Source organism: Bombina bombina, chromosome 1, assembly GCF_027579735.1.
Source record: "Bombina bombina isolate aBomBom1 chromosome 1, aBomBom1.pri, whole genome shotgun sequence".
Lineage (NCBI taxonomy): Eukaryota > Metazoa > Chordata > Amphibia > Anura > Bombinatoridae > Bombina > Bombina bombina.
Window position 1 is genome coordinate 747,327,669 of NC_069499.1, and position 13,257 is coordinate 747,340,925.

The 13,257-nt window shown below is 43.7% G+C and overlaps 1 protein-coding gene across 1 annotated transcript in view; it reads right to left on the reverse strand.

The window, feature by feature from the left end:
• Positions 1 to 13,257, reverse strand: part of LOC128660794 (integrator complex subunit 6) — a 516,514-nt gene that overhangs the window by 49,959 nt on the left and 453,298 nt on the right. Inside the window, exon 15 of the mRNA XM_053714821.1 lies at positions 7,931 to 8,311. Within this exon, the coding sequence (XP_053570796.1) occupies positions 7,931 to 8,311 (381 nt within the window). The remainder of the gene's footprint in view (positions 1 to 7,930; positions 8,312 to 13,257) is intronic.

The window sequence follows — 13,257 nt, forward strand, 5'->3', positions numbered from 1 at the left end:
CTCTCATCCCCCAGTCATTCTGCCGAGGAAAAAGGAACAGTAGAAGAAATATCAGGGTGAAAGGTGTCATAAGAATAATAAAAACGGCCCACATAAAATAACGGGTGGGGAGCTGTGGACTCTTTCCATCAGAAGAAAAGGAAATTATCAGGTAAGCAAGGGATATGGATGCATATCCAGAGAATCCGGATAGCGAGAAGAACTCGAAAGCCCCAACCAAAGGAAGGAACCACCCCTAGCTAAAGTCCAACGCTCCAAGGAGCAAGGCTAGAAGTCGAATGAAGATACTTCTCAGAGCCTCAGGACAACCAAGGGATATCTTGAGGTCAAAAAAATTCTACTACCAGGACTAGTCTCCCTAACATCTCAGCAAAAAGTAGAGGGCACAAGGAAGAGAAAGGCACTAAGCCTACCCAGCTCCGGAAAACCCCAAGCTAAATAAAGTCCCCGCAGGGAACAACCATCACCCGGAACATATCCCTAAAAGTAGATCCAACTCACCCGGAGATAATGGAAGAAGACCCAAAGGTCTCATAAATCAGACAGACAGTACACGTCAAAGAGTAAGAGCTGCATCTAGACACACTATAAACAGTTTACGTGTATACCTGCAAGGTGTCAAGAGTTATCCTGTACAAGCTGTAATCCAGAGACCTAAAAATGAAGGCCAAACCACTCAACTGCGGTAAGGGGCGTTAAGCCCTCCAACCCTCCACCACATGGGGGAGGAAAACTAAGTTCTGACGAAATCAGATGCCAGATAGAGTGACGCAGCGGAAAACTCCCTTGCCCGGCCATCTATGACTGAAGGCTATAAGGACCAAAACAATCTTTCCCGCCTCACGGACCTACAGGTCCTCTCGAATGCTAAGTTGAACATGAAAAACAATGATAAACCTGAGCACTCAGCGCTTCTACCGAACCAGCCGAGCAGAACAGCGCCACGTTTCTGGACAGCCGCAAGACCAAACGAACCAGACAGGACCAGCCTGCACCTAGGGTCCTAACCGGCAAGCTGTATAAATTCTCCCTCAAAAGGGAAAAACAGAAAACAGATATTTTTAACATAGGACTAACATGTCCAAAACAACTTCCGAAGAAGTAATAAAGAGTATCAATCCCAGAATGTTTCCAAAGTAAACAAAAACAAATAAAAGACATTCCATCGGATATAAATAAAATATAAGGCAACCCAGAGGTTAACGCCCAAAAAGACACAGGCCTACCCGCAGGACCAGCCAAATGGAGCCCTATCTTTCAAAAACTGGGAAAGTTTGGAGGAATCAGAAACTGGGTTACCCGCATGTGTAGAAGTTTGAATTGGTAGGGAACTCGCCTCTCGGAAGACAGGACCCCGAGAGGCGGATGGCTCAGCAGACCCTTGATTCCCTGAGCCTGAGGAACCAGGCGCTCTGAAATGGCATACGGAACAAAACTGGTTGACATGTGTCAACGAGGCCAATCCGGATTCGTCACCGGACAGAGAATCTGAAATTAAAATAGTCTCAGTATCAGAATCCTCCTTAACTGAATCTGAAATTAGCACAGTCTCAGCATCAGAATCCTCCATGACTGGATAGAGGATATATAAATATGGACTAAAATAAAAACAGAAAAGGCACCTGACACCCCCAATGGCTGGGGCACTCACCACCTCCTTATGACCAGACCCCTGCAGACTAGAAAATTTATTTTGCCACACGGTCGGGAATGTGGAAATGGAAAATAGAACGTAACCACGCCCGAACACAAGTTGAACCGTACAGTCCAAAAAAGAGCGCCCAACCAAAAGGCTGCGTCACTTCCAAAGGCCTCAATGTTCCAAACCACGAGTCCATAAACATCACACATAGGCAGGTTGAATCATATAACAAACATGATTATAAACCCCCCTCCTCTTCAATAACCCCCCTCAGGAGATATTAACCCTCGATTCCAAGATACTACAAGAGACTCACTGAGACCCTTATGAAAAGGTTAGACCCGCAAGGTGGTACAATAAGTTCCAAATAAAATAAGGAAAAAACTCCAGAACCAAGTCAAGCTCACAGAGACCAAAAACCAGTTCTGAGAAACAAGAGGAGGCAACGCCCAGACGCCAAGAGTACAGAAACCACAAGATTAGGACTGGGATCCAAAAACAGACAAGAAAACTTCTCCTATTACAGTGCGAACACACCCTAAATAACAACTGAAGACAAAGTCCTCAATTTGCAAGAAACTCAGAATATCAAGATATTCAAAAGCCAAAATACGTGCCGCAAACCCAGATAGAACCTGCATCAAGCACACGCAATAGTCATACCAGGATGACCTGTAAACAAAAATACTTGCAGAGCAAGTAAAGAGCAGCTGAAGTAGATTTGATAAAAATACATTTCCAAAAAATGGGAATAAAACCTAAGTTGTCAACAGACCTAAGCTGTTGCTCTAACCAATATACCAGATCAGAGCATCAACCCTACCTTCAAACTGCAAAACAGCCACTGAGCAGTGGACACATCACAGGCTATCCACAAGCCGCCAAAGCTACTTGCGTAACTTAACCAGGAGAAGCACCGAAACCTCAAAGAGGCTCACCATACCTCAAGACCCGAGGAATGACCCCAGATCACAGAGTCTGCTCCCAGCACCAGACCAGCCCAGCAACAGGCAGATCTGACAAGCAGGGGAACAAAAAGACCCCAATCTCCGGCTCAGAAAAGGACAGAATGGGACCGACCTAGCCAACCCAGTAGAGTTCAGGGGCCCAACCCAAATAGGTCCCTCAATTAGGAACTTCCAAGAGAACCTCATAGAAATGAATGGAGAAATGCAGATTGCCATACGACCCAACACAATACTAATGACAGTCTCAACAAGGAGACTTCATCTCCACCGATGGAACAGAACAACCCACTATAGGGTAAAATAACCATTCCATCACCTGCCCACAAGACAGGACAGCCAACCTCCCGAGAGAGGATCAAAAGGAACGTATCCAAAAACGCACAGATCCTGGCCAAGCTGCAAGAAGCTCAACTAACTAGACCATAAGTCATAGCCAACGTTCCCTGGAAAAACTGGAATGCACTGAACCAGCCACAGGATCATAAGGTTCCGGACATCCAAACTATAGGCCCGAGCCCAGAAGGTGTTGAACCAAACATACCCCAGGGAACACAAGAACCCCGTCTGAAGTTAGACCTCACCAGGGAATGACTGGACTAACCCGGAAAAACGAAAAAAAAACAAGAGTCACTAGAAAATTCCCAACTCAAAGGAAGAGAACACCCCTTGCCGGAGTCCAGCACTCAAAAAGGAGCTAGAGCACAACAGAGTCGCTACAATACTCTGGAGCCCAAAAGGCGTGCAGAACACCACCAAGACATCCAAAACCAAGGGAAAACAATGAGGACCAAGTAGTCCGAAGAGGGAGTAGACAAGGCTAGTCACAAGGCCACGCCAGTGTGCCCCTAAAGGTCTCCATAAACACCTCTGAGTATGAAACCAGAGGAACCCACCTAAGGAAAAAGAATGCAAAGCATCCCAACCCTGGTAGAAAACCCCTAAGCAAAGCTTGGAGAAGGAGACAACAAAGCCTAACTCCCAAAACCAGGAAATGGCCACAGCCCCTCCCAGAATGCGGCAATACCGCTAAGGATAACGGACAAAGTCCGGAAGTCCCCAAGAAGAGACCAAAAAGCCCCTAAAAGGTAAGACCGCCCGGAACCGGCAGCAAGGAGGCCCGAAATCCTCCAAACCTTTCACCCATGACAAAAGGAACACTCTAAGCCCCGACACACAGCGGATAAAACTGAGTGAGTCGCAGAGGAACTCCACCGAATCCCAGACGACCAGCTAAAAAGGCTAATAAGGACTGAACCAATCCTCCACGCCACACAAACCCTTAGGTCCTTCTAGAATGTTCAGTAGAACTTGTAAATTAAAAACAAGAATAATAATAATGTGAAGCACTCAGCGCCTTAACCGGAGCAGCCAGGCAGAACACGGCGCCACAAGTCTGAAATAGGGACAGAAAGAACTGAACCCAAGCAGGACTAGCATGCAACCAAGGGCCCAAGGCCACATATATTCACCCAGAGGGAGAATAAACGGCAGATAAACATAGGACCAAACATTTCCTATAGAACAAACTTCCGTAGAAGTAAACAGTGCGATCAAAAGGTCATGAGTATCTATTCCAGAAAATTAAATTCCCGAAGGAAAAATAAACAAACATGAGCTGTAGTCAATAAACAATCATCCTAACCGGAGTGAGTAAGGAAGGCAACCCATAGGTTATCGCCCCATAAGAACAGACGCACCAGCAGGAATAGCTCAACAGGGACCCTGTTCTACCAAGCTCAGAACTGGAAAAGGATACTCAACAAATAAGCCTATAAGAGGAATACTTCATCCCCTTTTATCTAATTCTGAAAGCTATTCGAAGAAGAAGACGAAGAATTCTCAGATCCATTAAGGATTGGATCTTTCAACGACGCCAAAGCGTGTCTCATTAGAACACGAAGGCACACCAGTCTATACCGAAAAGCACAGCATAACCCTGCCGGAGCAAAAGACAACTCCGGCCCTGAAGGTTGACCCCCTGAAGCCTCAGGGTCAGTCGTTCCCACAGAGAGCTGAAGAAGGCCATCCCATGCCTTAGGAGCCCGGATAACGGAACACGAACAATATTTGAAGCCACTTTCTGGAAGTTGCAGATTCACCAGCACCAAAATAATGGGCATGTGACATCCTGCATGCGTAGTAAGAGATGGTGTAAGGGAAATAGCCACTCGGAGGACAGAAACCCCAGAGACGGATGGCTCAGCAGCCCCTTGATTCCCCAATCCCGAGGAATTGAGCACTCTAATACGGCATTCAGAACATTACTGATAGGCTTGTATCATCCGGGGCAATACGCATTCTGCGCAAGAAGTAGAATCTGAAACAGAGACGTCAGTCTCCACAATATCAGACTCCTCCATAACTAGGATATTGAATGCGAGAATGGACTAAAAAATCTAAACGGCACCTGACACCCATCTCCTATGAACCAGACACCAGCAGATCAGAATTTCTCCGTCGCCACATGTTCAGGAATGTGGAAATGGAGCCCAAAACCGTGACCATGCCCGGTCACAAGGTGAACCGTAAAGTCCAAAAAAAAAAGCGCCTGACCGCAAGTTCACGTCACTTTCCAAAATCCATTATGTTCCACAAGCCATGAGCCGAAATAACACTACACTTAAGCAGGTTGAATCATATAACAAACATGATTAAAAAACCCTGTTCAATAACCCCCCTCAGGAGATATTAACCCTTGATTCCAAGACACAAAAAGGAGCCTCACTGAGACCCTGTTATAAGTTAGTCCTGTGAGGTGGTAGCCCCTCGGGAAAACATCTGTAATACAGTACATTTCATGAAGAAAGTAAAATGAAACAATCTTACTGGAATCTACGCCATGAAACAGGAACACGGCCCTTCAAATGTGACAGATAGTAGCATCGCTTCTGCCATGGACTTGAGAGAAGCAGGCAGCGAACCTCGTCAAAGCCGATTGCTTGTGGAGCTGTTAATATGAGTCGGAATGGTTTTGCAGAAAGACTCTCCCTGCATCTCCGGACTCTAACTTTCATCCATGCTTTCACTGAAAGGCCGACAGGACTACTTAAAACTCCAGTCCCATGCCGAAGGGTACTACCCTCCATAAGAGACTAATCTAAAACTTCTGACACTTCTCTGCCAACCTCCTGGGACGAAAGGCAAAGAATGACTGAGGGATGAGGGAAGTGGGAGGGGTATTTAAGCCTTTGGCTGGGGTGTCTTTGCCTCCTCCTGGTGGCCAGGTTCTGAATTCCCACAAGTAATGAATGCAGCTGTGGACTCTCTCCATTTATGAAGAAAAGGAAGGATAGCATAAGAACACTGGAGGAGGCATTGGAACTTCCCTGCGACCACCAGTAGCTAACATACACCGAAACTTCACCAAGAGAATTACATGGCTTTTAACACTCCCCTGCCCTCTCTTGCAGGAAACAATCCATTGAAGACAATAAAATCAGAATCTTCAGCAGAGCACCTCTCTCTGCTTACCTCCATGAAACAAGGCAAAGAACTACTGGGAGGGTAGGGAAAGTAGGAGGGATATTTCAATGCTCTGTTTGAGGTGTCTTTGCCTCCTCCTGGTGGCCAGGTAAAGTATTTCCCATAGGTTATGAATGGATTTCGTGGACTCTCACTGCCATTAGAAAGAAATTAAGCATTGCTATGCAGTGCTTGTAATATTAAGGGGATGGCTTAGCTGCAAAACGTACAAGAATTTAAAGTAAGTGAATAATTGATATTATACTGTTTTAATACATCATTTTTATATGCCTAGTATTAGTTAATCTGGTACTTTCAATATATGGTGTTTCAATAATGTAAAAAACAACATAGCTTACTGGTACTTTATATGCTATAATATGTATTTTAAACAATGCATATTCATGTATAATATACCAACAATCTCCCAGCAACAATGTATTGATGTCTTAATTTCATTATTGTATTGCAACAACAGGGATTTAGTTTCTGTTGACACATGTAAATTGTATTGCCATCCAATACTTTCTAAAGGGGTAATTTACACCCTTCAATGTAGGTGGCAATGATGCTTTTAAAATATCATCAGTATCAGAAAAGCAAAGATAGTAAAACGCCTCTCAATGAGACAGCCCTTTTTAAAATTTCACAGGCAATCCCGATTATGCAATAGATCCCTTTTTAGAACATCACCATTACCACAATGCTTCGATCATTAGGGTCTTAATGTGATGTCTCTTTCATTTAGAAACATTTTCTTTTTTTTATTGTACGCTCTACCTGAATCATGAATGAAAAAAATTGAAATATTAACACTTCTATTTGATTTTTTATTCCTACATATATCAGTTTGCAGAGTTTTATTAATTTAAACAAACATTAAAGCTTAGTAGACATTTGCCTCTGTCCTTAGTATAGGGTTGCCACCCACCCCGGTATCACTGGGACAGTCCCGGTCTGACGCTCTATGTCCCGGAACTACCCTCAAATGCCCCAGGCTAAGAGCTCCCCTGGCGCAGCAAGCAGCAGTGAGTACAGATTTAAAAAGGAGAGATAGAGGATGGTGTGGGGGGGGGGAAGAGGGTCGAGGAGGGGAGTCATCACATCCTGCTGAGAGCGGCAGAGAGAGGTCAGGTGTTGGTGCGGTGGCCGCAGGCTGCACGCTGTAACATGGCTAGTTACTTTCGAGAAGTTTGAGTAGTCAGTGTCACCTTCGCTCTGTCTGTAGGTCTTCTGCAGCAGCAGCCTTTGGCAAGAATCCTGGAGCCCTTGCCCCAGCCCTGAGCCAACAAGTGCAGTGCAGCCACAGATAAACTATGCCGAAACGCAGCAGCTGTATATTGCTGACCTCCTTGCACTTTTTGTTCAGCCTGGTTTCTGGACTTTTAATGTGTGTTTTTGACCAATAATAAAATGTTATATTTTATAGTCCCGGTTGGTGCTTCGTCTACTTTGTGCTCTAATACTGTCTTTTTTTCTATGTAATTGGTATGGTAATTTTTTTTTTTTGGGCTTAATTATGTCTTAGAATTCTCTGTTATATATACATACATACATACACACTGTATATATATATATATATATATATATATATATATATATATATATATATATATATATATATATATATATATATATATATACATACACACACACACACACATTTATATTATATATATATTAAAATTGATTTCATAATAAATTTGAGGCTGCAAAAAGACACACCCTGAGACACACCCTATCCACGCCCATTTAAAAAGTGTCCAGGAATTTTCTGGGCAAAAGGTGGCAACCCTACCTTATTATTACACAGATGTAAAAAAAACTACACAAAGTTAGAAACACTGTTTCTACTTACTTCTGCCTGGCTTGCGAACCTCTTTCATTACTCTAACTTTGATATCTGCATTTGTCCCATCAATGATACTTTTCATTTCATTTAAGGAATTTGGCAGCAACATGCTAGAAGTGGATTCATTGGTTATCAGACCTTCGTCTTCAGGTGCTTCATTTTCAAGGATTCCCTTATCAAGTGCATTATTTACAGGTTTGTGGTCCAAGTTATCCTCATTAAAGCAGTTCAGTTCATCAGACACAGAATCAAAGTCATTAGGCAGCATATCGTCATCGAGAGCAGCAGGAACCATTAGCGAAGACAGGCCATCCACTTGCTTTTCTATAGGCTGATAGTTATCTGTTCTCTCCCCATTACCATCCAGAATTAGCATGTTATTGGCATCTAAAAAGTATAAGCAATAAAACATCTTGAGAGTTTCTACATTTTAAATATCTCATGACACCCTGCCTAATAAAAATTTTAGTACTACAATCAAAGACAATGAAACAAGGTAAACGACAATGGAATTATACATAAATCAGCAAGGAGCATATTGTGATGGGAAGCAGACAATTTAACGCCTTAACAACAGTCAATGTACCCTGTATGTCAACTGTATGCTCAGGTCTTGCTGACAGCTTTGAGAACGCACTATTTCCTGAATACCTCCTGGAGTGAGGCATGTAATAATAGCACATCTCTTTGCACTGTTACAGGGTTAAAAATCCATTGACAAGTAATAACATGAATGTACAGTGTTAAAAAAAAGAAAAAGATAAAAATAGTTATAAATAGTGAAATACTTAAATATTGTTTTTAATGCAACTGGTAGAAGTACTCTTGACAAAAACAATATCAAAACAAGAATCCTATATTATAAAAGGCCAGGTATGTTGTACGAGGCAGTCATGCACAGTAGAGACTGCAGCGTGAGATAAACATACCTGGCGCCATAAAGAAGGATCAGTCAGTGAGGATCAGACAGCAGAGAGGGGTGGCGGGAGTAGGGTACACGCGCAGGGGGATGCGGAGGGTGGGAAAAAAAAAGTTGAGTGGCAGGGAAGGGGAAGGAGGGAAGGGGATCCAAGTGGGGATTTTGGCCCATGTACACAGGCTTTAGGACTAGTTTATAATAATCAGTTTCAAAACAAATTTAAATCAATTACATCAGCCATTACTGTTAAATGTCTTCCAACAGCTACCAGACACAAAAAAAAATTATGCTTATCTGATAAATTTCTTTCTGGATATGGAGAGTCCACAACGTCATTCAATTACTAGTGGGAATATCACTCCTGGCCAGCAGGAGGAGACAAAGAGCACCACAGCTGTTAAGAGTCACTCCTCTACCCATAATCCCCAGTCACTCGACCGAAGGGAAATGGAAAAGGTATAACACAAAGGTGTAGAGGTACCTGAGGTTTAGTCAAAAATAACTGTCTTAATAAAGGGTGGGGTCGTGGACTCTCCATATCCGGAAAGAAAGAAATGTAAAATCAGGTAAGCATAAATTTTGTTTTCTTTCCTAAGATATGGAGAGTGCACAACGTCATTTAATTACTCCTGGGAACCAATACCCAAGCTAGAGGACACAGAATGAACAGGTAAGGGAGAACAAGACAGGCAGACCTTAACAGAAGGCACCGCCGCTTGAAGAACCTTTCTACCAAAAAAGAGGCCTCAGCCGAGGCAAAAGTATCAAATTTGTAAAAAGTATGCAGAGAGGACTAAGTTGCAGCCTTGCAAATCTGTTCCACAGAAGCTTCATTTTTTAAAAAGCCCAAGAGGAGACAGCCCTAGTGGAATGAGCTGCAATTCTCTCAGGAGGCTGCTGTCCAGCAGTCTCATAAGCAAAATAAATCATACTTCTCAACCAAATGAAAAGAGAAGTAGAAGCAGCCTTCTGACCCTTACACTTTCCTGAGAAACAAACAGCAGAAGACTGGCGAAAATTCTTAGTCGCCTGTAGGTAGAATTTTAGATCACGCACAACATCCAAGTTGTGCAACAGACGTTCTTTATGAGGAAGAGGATTGGGACAGAGAGAAGGAACAACAATTTTCTGATTAATATTTCTATCCGAAACCACTTTAGGAAGAAACCCCAATTTAGTAAGAAGAACCGCCTTATCCGCATGAAAGAGAAGGTAGGCGAATCGCAATGCAAAGCCGAGAGTTCCGAAACTCTCCGAGCAGAAGAGATCGCAATAAGAAACAAAACCTTTTAAGATAGCAACTTAATATCTACGGAATGCATTGGCTCAAACGGAGCCTGCTGCAAAACTTCAAGAACAAGATTAAGGCTCAAAGGAGGGGCAACAGGTTTAAACACAGGCCTGAATCTGACCAGGGCCTGCCAAAAAATTAAACATCTGGCACATCCGCCACACGCTTGTGCAACAAAATAGATAATGCAAAAATCTGACCTTTAAGAGAACTGACTGACAATCCTTTCTCCAGACCTTCCTGGAGAAAAGACAACATTTTAGGAATCCTGTCCCTACTCTTAAAGTAGCCCTTAGATTCACACCAATAAAGGTATTTACGCCATACCTCATTGTATATATTTCAAGTAACAGGCTTGAGAGCCTGGATCACGGTCATAATGACCGACTCAAAAAATCCACGCTTAGACAGAACTTAGCGTTCAATCTCCAAGCAGTCAGCTTCAGCGAAATGAGATTTGGATGGAGGAATGGACCCTGAGTTAGAAGATCGTTCCTCAAAGGAAACATCAAAGGCGGCCGAGATGACATCTTAATTAGGTCTGCATACCAGATCCTGCAAGGCCATGCAGGAGCTTTTAGAATTACCGATGCTCTTTCTTGTTTGATAAGAGCAATAACTCGTGGAAGGAGCGCAAACGGAGGAAACAGGTATGCTAGACCGAAATCCCAAGGAACCGCCAGAGCATCTATCAGAGCGGCCTGAGGATCTCTTGACCTTGAACCGTACCTTGGAAGCTTGCCGTTCTGCCGAGACACCATCAGATCCAACTCAAGCAACCCCCATTTGAGGGTTAACCTGGAGAACACCTGGATGGAGAGCCCACTCCTCGGGATGAAATGTCTGTCTGCTCAGGAAATCCGCTTTGCAGTTGTCCACTCCAGGAATGTGGATGGCAGATAGACAACAATTGTGAGCCTTCGCCCACTGAATAATCCGTGCCACCTCCTTCATGGCTAAGGTACTCAGAGTTCCTCCCTGGTGGTTGATGTAAGCCACTGAGGTGATGTCCAACTAAAACCTGATAAACCTGGCTAAAGACAATTGAGGCCAAGCCATCAGAGCATTGTAAATCTCTCTCAACTCCAAGATGTTTATGGGGAGAGCAGACTCCTCCCGAGTTCATAGTTCCTGTGCCTTTACCGACTCCCAGACTGCTCCCCAGCCTAGTAGGCTGTCGTCCGTGGTCACAATCACCCAGGAAGGTCTCCGGAAGCAAGTGCCCTGAGACAGGCAAGAGGAAATAATTTTGGATTTTCTGACCTCCGTCAGAAAAATTTTCATAGATAGGGAATCTATTATGGTCCTTAAGAAAACCACCCTTGTAGCTGGAACAAGGGAACACTTTTCCAGATTCACTTTCCAACCGTGGGAACGTAGAAAATACAACAAGATCTCTTTATGAGAATTTGCTTGCTGAAAAGATGGCGCCTGAACCAATGTTGTCCAGGTATGGCGCCACTGCAATTCCCCGAGACCTGATCACTGCCAAGAGAGCCCCCAGAACCTTTGAGAAAATACTGGGAGCTGTGACAAGTCCAAATGGAAGAGCCACAAACTAAAAGTGTTTGTCTAGAAAAACGAATCTGAAGAATTTGTGATGATCCCTGTGGATGGGAACATGAAGATACGCGTCCTTCAGGTCTATGGTCGTCATGAACTGACCCTCTTGGACCAAAGGAAGAATGGAACAAATGGTTTCCATTTTGAAGGACGGTACCCTGAGAAACTTGTTGAGGCACTTTAGATCTAAAATGGGTAGAAATGTTCCCTCTTTTTTGGGAACCACAAACAGATTTGAATAGAATCCTAGACCCTGTTCCCTTACTGGAACAATCACTCCCAGGGAGGAGTCCTGAATGCAGTTCAAGAATGCCTTTTTACCTGGTCTGCAGATAATCTTGAGAGGAGGAATCTGCCCCTGGGAGGGAAAGTTTTGAATTCTATTTTGTAACCCTGAGATACTATGTCCACAGCCCAAGGATCTGGGACATCTTGTCTCTCTTGTCGACTGGTCTAGATCTATCCTCTGAGACAGATCTGAATGGTCTCCATTCCATTGTCTGAACATGCATAATTGTAGAGCTCTGAAATGGAATCAAGCAAAGGGAATGATGTCCATGGAAGCGACCATCAGACCAAATACCTCCATACATTGAGCCACTGATGGCCAAACAGTAGACTGATCCACGCTTGACAAAAAAGGGAAAGTCTGCCCCCCACTTGATCCGATCTTGGACCGGGGGCCAACCCTTCATGCTGACTTAGACTCAGCTGAGGGCTTCTTTGATTGCTTCCCCTTATTCAAGGACTGATTGGTCTTCCAAGAAGACTTGGACTGCTCCTGCTTGGAAGAAGGATAGGAAGACTTTTGACCTCTGAAGTAACGAAGGGAACGAAAATTACTTTGACGTCCTTTGAGTCTGTTCTTGTCTTGTGGTAGAAAAGACCCTTTTCAACCCAAAATATCAGAAATTATTTCTGCCAGACCAGGTCCGAACAACGTCTTACTCTTGTAAGAAAGCACCAGAAGCTTGGACCTGGAGGTAACATCAGCTGTCCAAGATTTTAGCCACAATGCCCTACGGGCTAGAACAGAGGAGCCAGACATCTTGGCTCCCAGTCTACTTGCATGTTAGCATCAGAAATAAAGGAACTAGCTAATTTGAGAGCCGTAATCCTATCTTGTATCTCCTCCAACGGAGTCTCTACTAAAATTGATTCAGACAAGGTGTCACACCAATAAGATGACGCACTTGCTACTGTGGCAATACAAACTGCAGGTTGCCAATGAAGACCTTGATGAACATACATCTTCTTCAAATAAGCTTACAGCTTTTTGTCCATGGGATCCTTAAAGGAGCAGCTATCCTCTATAGGGATCGTAGTTCTCTTAGCCAGAGTAGAAATAGCCCTTCTACTTCAGGCACCATGCACCAAGATTCCTTAATGGAGTCAGCAACAGGAAACATCTTTTTAAATACAGGAGACGGGGAGAAAGGAATCCCTGGCTTCTCCCATTCCTGTGAACTAATCTCCGTTACACGGTCTGGGACAGGAAAAACTTTCACAGAGGAAGGAACATCATAGTATTTTTTAAGTTTACTAGACTTCATAGGGTTG